The sequence below is a fragment of the Argiope bruennichi genome, chromosome 8 (assembly GCF_947563725.1).
Source record: "Argiope bruennichi chromosome 8, qqArgBrue1.1, whole genome shotgun sequence".
Taxonomy (NCBI): Eukaryota; Metazoa; Arthropoda; class Arachnida; order Araneae; family Araneidae; genus Argiope; species Argiope bruennichi.
In genome coordinates this window covers 85,443,100-85,459,288 of record NC_079158.1, presented here as the reverse complement: position 1 = coordinate 85,459,288, position 16,189 = coordinate 85,443,100, and the positions used below count along the sequence as shown (strand labels likewise).

Here is a 16,189-nt window from a genome sequence, read left to right as displayed (position 1 = left end):
ATCTTGATATCGATCGGCGATTGATTTTTGATATTAAAACACACACTTAATTTATTTTAAATTCTTAGATACTGCTTATTAACAAACTTTTTAGCCCAGACATATTTGTAGAAATGCATTGAAATACCTGTGTATAAAAATATTATATTACACAAAGAAAATATTTTGTAAAAAAATATTTTTTTTTCTTCTTTAATGTTTTTTTATATGTATTTTCTTAGTTGATGGATTATAAATTTTATTAAGAAACTCTTGAATCATTTATAAAGTTAAAATTGCAAGGTCTTTATTTAGTTTTTATTTGAAATTAATTCTGGAACTACTTTCGTTTTTATTTATGTATTTTTTAATTTTGTCAATCGTATGGCTTTCACTATTTTATAAGGACAATACTAATAGTTTCACATGAATTTTAACTTTTCATTTAAAACCTGGTAGAACCTTCCTTAAATACAATGTTCTAAAGCCCTTATTATAGAAAGTTATAAAAGTTTCTAACAATTTAGAATGTTATGCACCTTATATAAATTATTGGCTTGCCCCTTTAATATATTTGTATATTTAAACATAATATTTTGCTTATTTTTATGGACTTACCATAATGTTCTAAGTCATGTGTATCATGATCTTTTAAAATAAATGTAAAATTATGGAACATGTTTTATTCATTAATTAAAATCTTGAATAATTATTTATAATTAAACAGAATAATGAATATTTAAATTAATTTCTGGATGTTAATGCGTAGTAGGACTAAAGTATGTTTTAAAAAATTGTTTATATCATTTAAAAATACTGCCTTGAACGTCCTGGAGAATGATGCATAAGCACCAACATGGGGGATATGATTTAAGATGAGAAAAAAGGTACGCACATTTTTGAATGAATTAAACAAAAATAAAGCTAACAAAAAATGAATTGACTAATTATTAAGTTAAAAGCAATGTATAATAAAGAATATTGAAATGTTATAAAGTAATGTATAAAGAATATGTATATATTATATGCTTCTCGGCATAGACAAAGATGATCATCATTGAAACAGTAAATATTATCTATTATTAAATGAGTTTTTAAATAAATAACTAAATTAGTTTTAATGATTTTTTAAATAAATAACAAATTTAGATAAAGATTTCTTTTTCCATTACAATTCAAAATTTCAGATATTTAATCAATATATCCGTAACACATTTTAATAATTGCTAGTACATAGAATTAAAATTTGAAAATGAATAAAGCTATTTGGAGAAAGAATCATATCCATAGATATCAGATAAAGAATTAAAAATACAAATCTTTAATATTGAGACCAGGAAAAATCCATTGTAGTTTTATTAATTAATCAGTAATTTCTAGATAATAGCATTTGAAAAATAATGATTAAAAATTCAAATTTAAGCAAAACATGTCTTCTATTCTTAGCATGCATGTTTCTAAGCAAAACTTCTCTAATAAGGAAATTTTGTTACTGAGATAAATGTAAAATTTTATTTATTTTTTAAGCAAATATAATGGATAAAAGTTTTGAAATTGGATATGATTTTGCTTCAGAATTTAAAATATAGTGTCATATACCTAGAAAATTATATTCCTGCACATAATAATCTATTTTATTTGTATGAAAAAAATTATTCATATTATATTCAAAAAATACAAATCAAAGTAATGTTAATTTTTTAAGCCACAAGTCCAAAAATATTTGTGAAACGAAAGAGATTTTATTAGATCAATAAGCTGGGAATCTTTATATTATATTCAATGAAAAAAATAGTTTTATATATTAAAGTTTTTGTAGATAATAAAAACAATATTCTTCCAAATAATAAGATGGTTGTAAAAGTGCGATAACATTTTACTATTTACATATGTTATCAATTAAGTTTGCAAATTCATTTTTTTTATTTTAAATTTGCAATTTTGGATGTCGATTTGGAAAATATATTAAAGGGATTCTTCCTCATTTTGAGCTAGGAGATATATTTATTCAGTTTAATAGATTTCAAATCAGATTTTCCACGAAAATAAATCATTCGGTGAATTTCAGTGACAAGATATAATTTTGAATATTCAATTTCCTAAGAATAAATTTCAATTTTCTTTTTGATATTTAATTTTACATCAACAAAAGTAAATTCATATTCTATGTGATTATATTAATATATATGATAATGTATTATGCTAGTATTATGCATGTATTATTATTAAATGATTACGGATACCATTTCCATCTGCAATTTTTCTATCAAGAAAAGTTAATTATAATGAATAACACTTCTTTGTCTATTATTATTGCATTTATTTGCATGGAATTTTTTTAATCATCTATTTCAAACATGCGGTATAGTAGTTTGAAATTTTATGCATAATAGAAAAATATAGCTAATTACTTTTGATAATAAAATATATCAATATTTGTAACACTGATTTATGGACGATGAAGTTTACAACATAATAATGAAATTATTAAATAAATCATTATAATTATAATTATTTATTTAACATCCTACTAAATAATACATCTAAAATTTTTATATTTACTATTGTAATTATTAAGCAATTAGTATGTTTAACGTAATAGGAAAAAATTACATTATATGGCATTTAAGGTATGATTAAAATTCTTGTTCTTACTGAAAATAAAGTTTATAATCTAAAAGACATGATCAATATTTGCATTATATATTATTTGTATGCATATAAAAGCTCAGGTAGATTTAGAATTGTTTCCTAACGATTTCTTTAAATAAATATTCTATAAATATTAGAAAAATTTCAAACTTTTGTTGTCAGATGTATATGGATAGCATGTGCGATAAAAATAGAATGATGCATCTTCAAAACCCCAGCGAAATGATTTTTGCCTTTATTATTTTTCAGCAGATGTCACGTTTTCCACTCTTTTCAGCCACAATGTCAAATCGTGCTCCATCCATTGTATTTCTACTCTTCAAAAATTCCAGAAGTCAAAAAGGTGACAAAGCAGGGTAATATGCATGTTTCAGGATCAAAGAAATATTTTGAGGCTGTCAAAAATCCTCGATTGGGAAGCAGAAAAGTGACAGAGGGCGCACTCATGATATTTTTCGCTCGATATGTGTAACTTTTTTCCCTTTAGTTCTGTAGTTTTACGAGAAGGAGAATTCTTTCTTTCTTACAGGAGAGCATAGACATAAAATGAATGATATTAGAATAATTTCTTTGACATAAACATTCCGATTTTTTATCCGCATAGATAAAAATATGTAGAAAGTTCAGGTTTTCCTACTGTTTTTCAAGCAAATGCAATTCTTTCTTCTATAAATTGTAACCAAGAACAACTCAATAAAATATAAGAGATGCATTGTTACTGTAGTTTAAATTATTTCGAATATGACCCTCAGATATTGATAGAAATAATGAATTTAATTTGGTATATTTAAAAATAATACTTTCTATAGAGTTGTAATTCCAATGTCATTGAGTTTTTTTTTAATTCGAGAATATCTCGAAATATGTAGATACAAAATGGCAATTGACGATTCCATTCTGGTTACAACTTGAGCTATGAATGACAACATAAATCAAAATTCAAACCGATCACCTTGAACTCGTGGTAACTCTTTTATTTAATGTATTATGGAAATAATTGCCATGAATGATTATAATCACTTTCTGAATCTCTCAACTCATATTTCACCTCTCAAACTCATGTCTGAAAAATGTACAATTTGTATTTGTATATATTCTGCATTATATATATTTAAGAAAAAGTATAATTTGATATATTAATTCATATTTCACCTCTCAAACTGAAAAATGTATAATTTGTATTTGTATGTATATTCTGCATTGTATATATTTAAGGATACGTATAATTTGATATATATAAACATAATGCTTTCTATAGAGGCAAACCTCATATTTTAATTCCTATTTTTTTTTGTTTTTATTCGGAAATACCTTGAAAGATGTAAGCCTAAAATAACAAATGGAGCTCTCAATCTGATTAAAACGTGAGCTACCACTGACAACATAAACTAAAATTCAAACTGATCACCATGCACTCGTGGCAACTCTTCTATTTAGTCAATTATAGGAAATAATTGCCATGAATGATTATAATCACTCTCTGAATGTCTCAATTCATATTTCATCTCTCAAACTCATGTCTGAAAAATGTACTCATTAGCATGAAAATTGCCTTATAAAATAAAACCAATTCCATTTCATTGCACAACGGAGGTTATATAGATTGCAAAAAATTGGTGTTAGGAAATTGCAGCATTTGCTTTGTTTTCTAAATTCTTTGTGAATACAACCATATCTTAATATGTTGTTTTGATTTGGTCTTTGAATTTTATTAATGCTTCAATATATTCTTAGAGTTTACTGATTCCATTCTATTTTGTAAGATTGATTCTCCAACCACTTTTATTCCTGCTTTAATATTATAGAATCCTTAACTTATTTAAGAAGAAGATGTATCGTAAAGTAAATATATGCTTTCTTTTCATATCCTCAAGAAAAAAAAAATCAACTAAATTTTCCTATTTACTTTCGGATGTGCATAGCATTATCTTGATATTTCTGCTTATAAATTTCTCCTTTGCATGTTTTGCATCTTTAAACAGAAGCAGAGTAAATTTTAATAAACTAAAACAGATGGATAAAACTTTTATTTTGCAATAAACTATTCCTCTCATAATAAGAATTCCAGAAAATATTAAATAAATTCAACTGAAATCGAGCTCATGCTGCAGTTATTCTTAAATAATCATTTTCCATATTCTTTAAATATGAATGAAAAAATGAAATAATGCATTCTTATTTCATTTTCATAGACGACAAACAGTTTTCCTTAATAATTGAAGGAAGAATTACCAGCTGTTCGATTACAAAATTGTTTAATAATAACAACACTGTTTTTTTGCTTAATGTTCTCACTTCAAATATTTGTATAGCACATATTTTAATAAGTTTAGGAATTTTTAGTATGCTATCTTTTTGTGTGTAAATAAATATTAAAGAGAATAAATTTCTAAAAATAGTGCATCAAGTAACATATATATATCCATAAGTGCGAATTATTTATTATTAATATACTTATTTATTAGTTACATGACTTTTTTGTTCACCTGAAACGAAAACAACACACCATAAATATATGATTAGCATATATTGCTATATGACTATATAATAAATATGAATACCAGCCTTCTTAGATAACTAGCTGACTTGACTTAATTACATGATTCTTCACAAATGTTGAGTACCAACCACGTTTGGTAATTCGTTGGTATACCAGGGTTAATAACTGCTAAATATATTTTTTAAAAATTTCATCTTAATTGTTTATCGAAGAAAATTCTATTTTAGAAGGCTCAGATCGTTCTGCTCATTGTGATATGCCTATTCCAAATTTTCCATCATCATCTTCATACATTCAATTAAATAAAAAAATGGATAGTCGTATTAATCATGAGAACACTTCAAAGAGTTTCACCAATGTTTTATTGTTAAAGCTAAATTTTAATTGTAAGAACCAAAAAAAAAATCAAATATTTTTATTAAAAGCTTGTATCTGACATTGAAATTTTGTCACTGTAGTAAGATAAACCAAATCATCTTATTTTATACATCAAAATCGAAAAAGCAGCTATAGTTAAAAATTAGCGGAAACTATGAAATTGATGTGAATTTAACTTCAATAATAAAATATTCTATTGGAAAATCGGTTTAAAATATTTTTAAACTGATTAAAATAAATAAAAAGGACTTATAGCATAATCATAGATAAAATTTAAAATATCACTTTTTTAAATTTTAAGGTGATGCAAAAAATAATGTTTTTGCTGTAGTATTTTGGAAAATTAATGCAGGACATCACTAAAATTTCGCTTAAATTTTAATTTATTAAATTTCAAAAGCAAATATATCTTTGTGATACACAATGCATTTCTCAAAGGATATACGAAACAAATTTCCCACTCAGGTTTAAATTTGCAGAGTGTCGACACAAAAAAATCATATTATTGCTTGAAATTAAATGATTGCACATGCAATATCCAGAATAATGATGAGACAAGTCCAAACAAATACAAGAATTGCCAAATAAGAATGACAAATTAGAAGAGAGTTAAAATTTAATCTTCCCAATCTTATAATTTCAGACGATCTGGCAGAGAAGCTTAAAGAAAAGACTTTATTTTGTATCAGCAATAGTTAGATAAATGTAGCTATTAAATTCTCAAATGTTGTATTCTTCGAGAATCAAAAAGGATAGACATTTTCTATTTGAAAACTTTTAAACGACTATTCCATTGAAATGATATCATATGAGTGTGAAAATGAACTAAATAACAAGTATCGCTGAAATATTGCCTTAATAATGATTGTACAGAAAGAGAAATATGGGGAAGCCCATCACATTTCATGAGCGTAATATTTTAAAGCCATTCACTTTGTCTCAGTTCCGTAATTTGAAATCTCGCAGGGTACATGATATGAATTTCGGTGTAGCTCGGATTCCCGTTGAAGTGAAAACACATTAAACTTGTATGAGAATTAAATTGCATTGAGGGTGGGGGGCATTCAGGTGGGTATTGAGACAGAAAAATCTACTGAGTACTTTTTGTACTTTATAAAGATACCCATCAGCAAATCTTTCGCAACAAATTTTCACATGACAAATATATATCACTTTATTTCAATTATCTAGAGACAAAATTTTTCTCTTGCAAGTGACACCCCTCAAGCAAATAATTTATTATTCACTAATCTTATACATATCTAGTATTTGAAAAATATCCTAAAGTATGTAATGGAAATGTGTGATTCCCTGTAGATATAGAGAAAAGAAAACCTTGGATATCATATAGCATGGTAAAGCCAATAAAATTCTTCTAAAATGTTTCTGAATTTAATTTGTTGCGCATTCCCTTTAAAACGAATAGCATTGAAACATTCTATCTTAGGATGTAGTATATCAAATTCCTTAGAAGAATGTTCTTCATAAAATATCTAATATCTATCTATCTATACATATTGTCATGTTACTGCTCAATCAGAAATAATGTTACAAATTGCATAATACATTAAACTTTTTATTTATTAACTTCAATATAAGCATTTCTACTAGGTTCATTCAAAAGAAAATATGAAGCCTATTGTTGAAAGTTGTAATAATTTGGTTATTACTACTGAAATTTCGAGTATATATATAGCTTGTTACTCATGGTTGAAGCTATGTCAACCATTGACAGAAATGTTTCTTTGTTCAAAATGGCTCTTTTTTTCCCAAGGCCCCCTTTACATTGTGCAGTGATATTGATTGTACCTTTCTTTCGTGAAAAGCTTTAATCCGAAGACTTTCCTAAATGGTTCAATAGGAAGAATTATCGGGAGACGTATTTCTTTTCTTTTTCTAGCTTTTCATATATCTAAGAATGAACATAATGGTGTCTTTAACAGTTGTTTCGTCTGTTCTGAAAAGAAGTGACGAATTGTGCTTCATAGTAGAATTTATTTAACTTAAATTGTAGAAATGGGAAAGCTTACTACACATAAGAATATCAATATTTATTTGAGTTGATACGATGATTGAAATACTGAAATATTTTAAGAAAAGAAATAATCTGTGAAAAAAATGCCTTTTAATACTCATAATAAATTTCACTATTCATTTCAATTGAAATTTCCAAAAAATGAAAATGGGGTTTCGTTATAGCTTCTGGCTTTAAAAATTTCAAACAAGCTAAGAGATTGTATCCGAATCCAATGATTCGTCATGTGCCAAATTTGTGCTATTCTATTTGTTTAATATTTATTAACACTCTCCACTCTGATGGTACCTCTCAGGTACCATTTAAGAAGGTATATCATTTTGAAGTTTTATTTATTTATTTTTCAGTTTTGATTGTTAAAAATACCCACAGAATTGTAAAAAGATGTAAATTCATTTTGTGGGAATATTCAACTTGAAACAATTATACATATTTTTTTCGGAACCATAAATAACTCCTTGTATTAGGTGAATAATTTTTCATAGATTTACTTATCCTTGTGCAAAGGGTTAAACAACATCAAACATTATTCACCTAACACAAGGACATTTCTTTAAAATTTATAAAATCTTTTTATGCTTTGGAAATATAAAATACAGCCAATTGATGCATTTTGTGTTTGACACTAGATGGATAATATTACATTGATTGTACTCATGACTCATAGTTTCCATTCCTGAACGGGTTCAACTGAAATTTCCTACATTTATTACTTAAACCCATGGGTCAAGATTTACGTCGAAAAAATAGTCCGAAATTTTGCCAATAGATGGCGCTGTTTTGCATAAAACTATTTTCTAATGAGTATATCATTTAATTTCGCTATAACAGTGATATGCACGGTTCAAAAAAAAAATGCCACCAGTAAGCATGCCCTTATTGAGAAAGAGCAGACCACGCATTGATTATATAAAACTTTTATCTGAATATGAGTAATGCTTCAGCAACACTCTGTGCTTACCGACGGATGAAAAACTCAAGGAAAAGACCATTTCTATCCCCAAGCAGAGTCACCAAATGTGAATCGTTGTAACTTCTAGCTGTGGATAAGTGTGTTTTCAAAGATCTCATTTATCAAAAGGCTACTAATGAAGGTAACAAATGAAGAAGTTTGAAAGCCAGCATCGTTCGAAATGTATTCTTTACTCATACTGAAAAGTTGTGTGCTGCCTTTGATAACGCATTGGTACGCTTTAAGTATATTGATGATCAAAAAGGAATGGATATATAGAACATATGTGAGTAAATAAATAAAAAAAAATCGATTAATGATTTATTTTTGAACTGTTATCTTTGATTTTATTTTGCTACAGAGCCACCTGTTGACAAAATTTCAAGCTATTTTTTGACAGTGGTTTAAGCAACAAATATACGAAGTATAATTAGAATGCATTCAGTAGAAACGAAGATAAGTGTCTCCGAGTACCATCAGCTTAATCTTAACCATCATGCTTTTCAATTTCGAATCTACATGGAAACGAACTGAACCTCCCTTGAGTAGTCTTTTCATGAATATGAAATAAGTCTTCAAATAAAGTACAATAATATCAAAAAAAAAAAAATATTCTGAGCAATTTTTTCACATTATCAACATTATTTGCATTGATATTAAATCTCCGTTATATATTTAATCTTTTCCCCCTTTTAAATATTCTTAAAAGTTTCAGGAAAAGAATTTTTTAAAAATACATTTTGTCATCAAAATGAATTATTAATCTTAATTATTTTTTTTAAAATATTAGAAAAAATATGAATTGATATTAATGTATATAAATTGTGTTGACTCTTAATAATTTATTAGATTCAAACTTTGATTGGAATATCCATAAAAATCCGTAAAATAGTCGATTAGAATCATTATGGCAGCCAATAAATTGCGCATTTTACAGTCTAATTTATAGAATATTAATTAATTTGAAAAAAAAATCATAACCATAAAATTTTGAAAAAAAATAAATAACCACTTTCTACTAAATAATCATATTTATTTAATAATTATTTTTAATAACTTAGAAATTATTTAATAAAAAATAATATTATTTCATTTATATATTGATTTCATGAAATCTTAAAAATTGTAATCACAAAAGCGCTATGATCGTAGAAACTAGACTCAGAACAGAATGAATTAACAACAATATATAACACACTAAAGTTTACTCACTGTGAACCGTAAGTTTAACAACGGTGCTTAGACCCATTCCAACACCGTTATTAGCCTCGCAGAGGTAGTATCCTTCATCTGAAGGCTCTACACTTGGGAAATTTAGAGATCCGTTCACCAAAATGTGGACGTGAGAGCTGCTCACAATCGTCTTGAACTGCTCCGGAGGATGTCCTGTGTAAATAGCAATAAAATCTTACTACAACTATTTGCATGCTAATTATTAAGCATTAGGAACACAGTATATTCACTATGTAAACTCTCTAAATGTTTCGGATTCACGAGTCTTATACAGATGTTTAATCTGTGAGATATCTGCAAGATTATAAATAAGTTTAAAATAATTTTGATGATAAATGAAATCAATGAATGGATTTCATGCTCATAATGAGTAAAAAGGAACAATAATTACACTAATTTTAAAATTAATAGTTTTTATTGTTGCAGGAGGGACCATTCGATTTGTTTAATTCATTTGTTATGTTAAAGTCCTTTATATGATTGACTTGGAATAAATGAAAGGGCAATTGTTCAGTTTCGAAAAGTGTTAAAGTCCTTAATATGATTGATTTGGAATAAATGAAAGGGTAATTGTTCAGTTTCGAAAAGTATTTATATAATTATGGGTTATCGCAATCAATTTTAAACATCCTGAGAATCTCAAAAAAGGCTTGATGTTCTCTGTGTAGATAATTAGAAGTTTGTTCTCTAAATCTAGGTTAGAAAAAATGGGCTGTCCATCATAGTTTCATCAAATCATTAAATTTATGAACTCATATTCTCCATCAAACACATCTTTTTCATTATTGTATAGTTGTTGTGTTGTTATTTTGTGTATTGTTTGTAAATTTAAATACTTTTTTCTTCATAATAAATCTTTCCACGTATACCCATTCAACTGACAGGGAATCAGAGAGATCTCAAATTCGGGGATATTCTATAGCGAAAAGAGCAGAAAAAGGCACTGCCCTTCTGTAATCCCACGCTATTTCTTGCAAGATTTATTAAACGGGATTTATCCTTATTTTTCGATTCTGTACGTCTCTAAAACAAAGCAGGTGACATTACATAATCCACCATTTAAAAAAAATCCCAAAATTCTGAATTATTGCCAACTATTTTTCTTTCTCTAGTAAATTTGGAAAACTAAGTTAGATGATATTACTTTTAAAGCAACGATAATTTGCATGTTTTAACTCCTATATAACATTAACCTATTGCACAATATTTACACGACTTGATTCGATATTCTTTTGGCATGCCGTAAAATGTTTTTAAATTATCTTAAGAATATTTTAAAGCTTCTTATACTGCGGAGACTGTGACAGATTAAATGGAAATGAGCTCAGTTAGTTCCAGTATAAATAAATAAATCATTTTATGTAAGAATTAAATAACAAAGTACAGAAAATTAAAGAAAAAAAATCACTGGTCTTCATAGTAATTACCAAAATAGTTTAAAGTAAATCTAAAGAATACTTAAAAATTCCAATGTTCTCTATCATAAATAGTAACCACGATGTCCTGGTGTTAGTTCAAAAGAAGGAATAAGACCTGATTTCAAATTACATGGAAGAAGGATTCATGCATGTAATTCATTCTATGCATGACCTGTATACGATGCATAGAATAATACATAGAAGGAACTATATTGCATTCTATGTATGACATGTATATGCGAGAAGGATTCATTTTATGAATGAAATAAACATGCGAGAATGATTCATTTTAGATACGATTTCGAATATGAGATAGTTTTTAAGAGTTATAATGAAAAAAAAAATCAGGTATCATTCTTGTCATTAGATCACAATTCAAAATTATGAAGTGAGTTCTAAAATAGCCAATATTTTATTTCATAATTTAATATAAATAAACTTCTTTTAACAATTAATGCCTTTTTACTACCTAAATACATCTTTAAATAGTATTTACCAACAATTTTTTATTTACTATTTATTGCTTAATCCTAATAACAAAAATATATTGTCCATTATTGTAAGATATGAATCAATATTTGCAGTAATGTATCATATTGTTGAGTATTGAAGAATTTAATAAAATATCCCACAATATTGTACAATATTCTACATTAAATAATAAAATTCCATAATTTGACACAAAAGAATTTTGCTCAATTTTACTTTTTTTATATTATAATAAATATAATATTTTTATAAATAATAAGTATATATTACCGATGTTATATAAATATATAGAATATAATTGTAATGCAGCGAAACAATGTTTCATATTTAATTTCTGAAATCTCATGAAATTCTACACATTTTTGATGATTTTAAAATAAAATTTAATTTCTAAAATAAAAAATATAAAGCTGTAAATAAAAAAAGACTTTTGTTTAATGAGGTTACTAAAAAATCTTATTTCCGGACAATTTATTAAATATATTTTTTCATATCGAAACTCTCAAGAATATCAATTAGATTTCGCTATAATTCAAGAATAGGTGTATTATCTATTCCAGAAGATTCTTAAATAATTCAACGCTTCAGAGAATGATAGTTTACACTGAGAATCAGCCATCAAGGTTTCGTTTAATTATTCATATATACAGGGTGTTTATAAAGTCCCGGACCCATTTTGATGTTTAATAACTCATAAAATAATAAAGATATAAACACACTTATGACATTTATTGATGGAATAACTCATATATTTTCCTTTTCAGGTTTGAATATTTTTACTTTTGTAAATATCGTCTGCGCGTGTGGTGAATTTCAGATAATTTCATTTTCCAGTCTAAATATCTGTACTTTTCTAAATATTGTCTGCTTATCAATTGCATTTTTCTCTCTTTTGTTTTTGTCAACTATTGCAATGTTATGTTTACTTTTGATGTGTTTGTTCTATGTAGTACTTTTGTATGTGATGTTTTATTCGAGTGGATATTAAGGAGAATACATACACCACAAGAGAAAGCACAGATTTTATGGTGGCTCATAGAAATGAAATCGATAGTGCAAGCACAGAGAAATTTCAGAAGAATTTACCAAAAAGATCCTCCATTCAAAAACAGCACCTTGTGGTGGAAAAAGAATTTTCTAGAAATTGGAAGTATCGAAAATAAGAAACGTTCCAGACGTCCTTGCACAAGTGATTTTGATGTTGAGCGTGTCAGAGAGACATTTTTACACAATCCTAGAATATCTGTGAGATCAGCGGCAACATAATTGGATATGCCAATTTCCACGGTGTACAAGGTTATTAAGAAAAACTTGACTGCATGCATACAAAGTTCAAATTGTTCAAGTTTTGGAACCGAACGATAGACCTAGGAGGATGGCCTTTGCAACAGATATGCTAAGGAGGATAGAAGATGCTGCTGATTTTCTGAAGAGCATAATGTTCTCCGATGAAGCATCCTTTCATGTTTCTGGCATTGTTAATCGCCATAAAGTGCGCAAATGGCTCTGTGGATACCGACATGGTTGTCGCTACCTGGCGTGAAATTGACTATCGACTTGATATTCTCCGTGCGACGAAGGGGGCACACGTGGAAGTTCATTGACAAGGGTCATGAAACTTTTTGAGTCTATTTAACCATTTATGTTATTAATTTAAATCTATCTTTATTATTTTATGAGTTATTAAACACCAAAATGGGTCCGGGACTTTATAAACACCCTGTATATATATCTTTCCTTATTCAGATATAATTTGTAAAAATGAATGGAAAATGAAATTCAGTTAATTACATTTGAGAAAAGGGATATATATATATATATATATATATATATATATATATATATATATATATATTATATATGACGAATATTTAAATGAAAATATCATTCCTAAAAATAACTGGCTTGAGTTATGTAATTTTAATATTACTGAAAATTACGTGTTTAATGGTATTAATTTTTATAAACAAATCAAGGGCATTCCAATGGGGACAGCTTTCTCAAGTGCTTTAGCTAATATTTTCCTGCATTACTATGAGAAAAAAATAATTAAATATAATTTAATAAACGGGTGGATATATATTGATGACCTACTTTTGATTAACTTCGACAATACTAATATTATTACTAATTGCTATCCAAAAGATTTAATTCTAAAAGATACAAATAAAAATCAACTTGAGGCTACCTTTCTGGATTTAAAAATCGAAATTGCTAATGATAAAACAATAGTTGGTATATACGATAAAAGGGATGATTTCAACTTTAAAATAACAAAACTATGTAACTACCATTCCAATCTAAACTCTAAAATTTTCAAAAATCTAATTTTCTCACAAATTAACAGGATCAAAAGGGTTTGCAATAATAAAAATTCTTATATTGAAGCATCAAATATCCTCCTTAAAAATTTAATTAAAAATGATTTTCCTAGAAATTACTGTAATGTCAATTTTTTAATTAAACAAGGTATGGTTTGGGATTAATCCTTTGGCTTAAATAAAAATAGAACTTTACTTGCATATTGGATCACTCAATAGATGGCGCTGGGTGCCTACCTCTGTTTACATAATTTACCGTTAACTTTTTTAAAAACAGGAAATCACAATCGATTGTTTAAAGTTTCCTTGACTGTTGGATGGTATGTTCTGGCCTTTTCGTTTTTAATTTTAATTTTAATTTTAATGCTGTTTTTATTGTTATTTTTGTTATTGTATTTTTACTTTGTTGTAATTGTTTTTTTTTTTTTTCTAATTTGTTATTTTGTATTTCCTTTCTGTTAAAATGGTATATCTCTTGAGCATAATTTCAGGGGATTTTCGGGTCACGAGGAATCATTATTAGACAATGTCTGTATGTCCTCACAGAAAAAATCCCTTTATTTGAATCCCTGCCTGAGGGTGACCCTTGAAAAAGTCTTCAGGCCGGATTCTTTTTTTAATATTTTGTTAATAATTTTTTTTGGTTTAATTTTTATTTGATTTTTGTTTTTCCTATTAACTTGATTCTAATACTTTTGTATATATATATATATATATATAATTATTGTATATGTATATATATCAGTAAATTTACGTAAGGCATGTTTACGAAAGCGTTTTCGACTTTCGATGAAAAATTTTCTTTGAAAAGATGCTAAGACTAGAATGGAATTGAGGTGAAATCGAACAACTTGGGTAAAATAAAAATTTCTGCTCATCAAGAAAAATATAGGAGTGAATTAAGCTTGGATCTAAAATATGTTTGAAATTTACATTCTTCTTGAACATGAGCAGCTGCTTTTATGTTCGAGATAAGAAACCGGAAGTAAAAAATTCTACAATTCAAATATCTAAGGCAAAGACGAAGTTATTTTTGTTTGTTTTCTTAGACTTTCGTATTTTCGTAGCTTTTTTAAGAAGTCAAAGATTTTTGTTATTTATTTATTTATTTAGCTTTTTCATTCACGAATGTATCAGAGGCCTAAACTTCCGTACAGATTTTTTTTATTCTTTCGGTAGAAAAGTAAGAGATACTTTACTTGAGAAAGAGATGCTGAAAATTTTCTAAAAAATTTATCTTTCAGTCGAATAACTCCCGCGCTGGTTCTTATACACAGGAATGGTTCAGAGGAGGCTCCTTTGTTGATATTCCGGCTGCATTTTCTACAGATGCCCCATTTTTAAGATGCGTGTCATAAAGATTATGATTAAAGCTTATGGATATTTTTAAATTTTTTTATGAAGATGAATTTTTTAGAAATGAATATTTTTTGAAATCAAGTACAATATCTTTTTTGTTCGCAACTTTAAGTAAGAACTTTTTTTTTTTTTTTTTTTTTTTTTTTTGCAGTTTCAAGAAGTAACACTTACAATAAAATAGAATATAACAATGATTCATATTGAAAAAAATTTCGAAAGATAAAAGTTTTGATAGAAGCATGATATATTTTTAATTGCTTACCTTTTTTCTGCATTGCATTATAAGAAATAGAAAATTGATATTATGCTACCAAACTCAAAGAATTCCAGAAAATTTAAAAATTTTCCAAACCTAAATGTATAATATAATTTTCAGCTGACCAAACAAAGAACCAGTTCGCATGACTAATATGGTGTTTGACTGACAAATCATTCATTGCAAATATACGCAGTGTATGTGGGCAGCTGGTCGTTATAAAAATTTAAAACTTCCTATTCAGAAGAAATCCAAACAATTTGCACTCCATCATGGTAAATCATATCACTGAATCTCCGAACAGCCCTAAGGCACAGGATAAGAAACAATGACCGGATCGCCGCTACAGCAATACAGGAGGAACTGTGGTTGAGTCCTAAGGGCCATCACTGGCCACGGTACAACACTTCCCTAAGAAACTGCGTCCTGTCATCAATGGGAGTAGCCAGACTCCCACCTTTTCGTGTACCTCCAGGGTAGCGAGAACCAACCACCATGCCGGAAGCTACTCATCCTCTTTTCGAGGTGCCCCATCTCAAGGGGAACTCCATCATACTGAGTCAAAGTTTTACTTCTTGTACCTAATTTCATGTTAACGCATTGAGTAATTGTCGAGT

The 16,189-nt window shown here is 27.4% G+C and overlaps 1 protein-coding gene across 1 annotated transcript in view; it reads right to left on the bottom strand.

Moving 5' to 3' along the window:
- LOC129981637 (cell adhesion molecule Dscam2-like) overlaps nt 1–16,189 on the bottom strand; it is a 506,908-nt gene that overhangs the window by 169,513 nt on the left and 321,206 nt on the right. Inside the window, exon 11 of the mRNA XM_056092554.1 lies at nt 9,709–9,882. Within this exon, the coding sequence (XP_055948529.1) occupies nt 9,709–9,882 (174 nt within the window). The remainder of the gene's footprint in view (nt 1–9,708; nt 9,883–16,189) is intronic.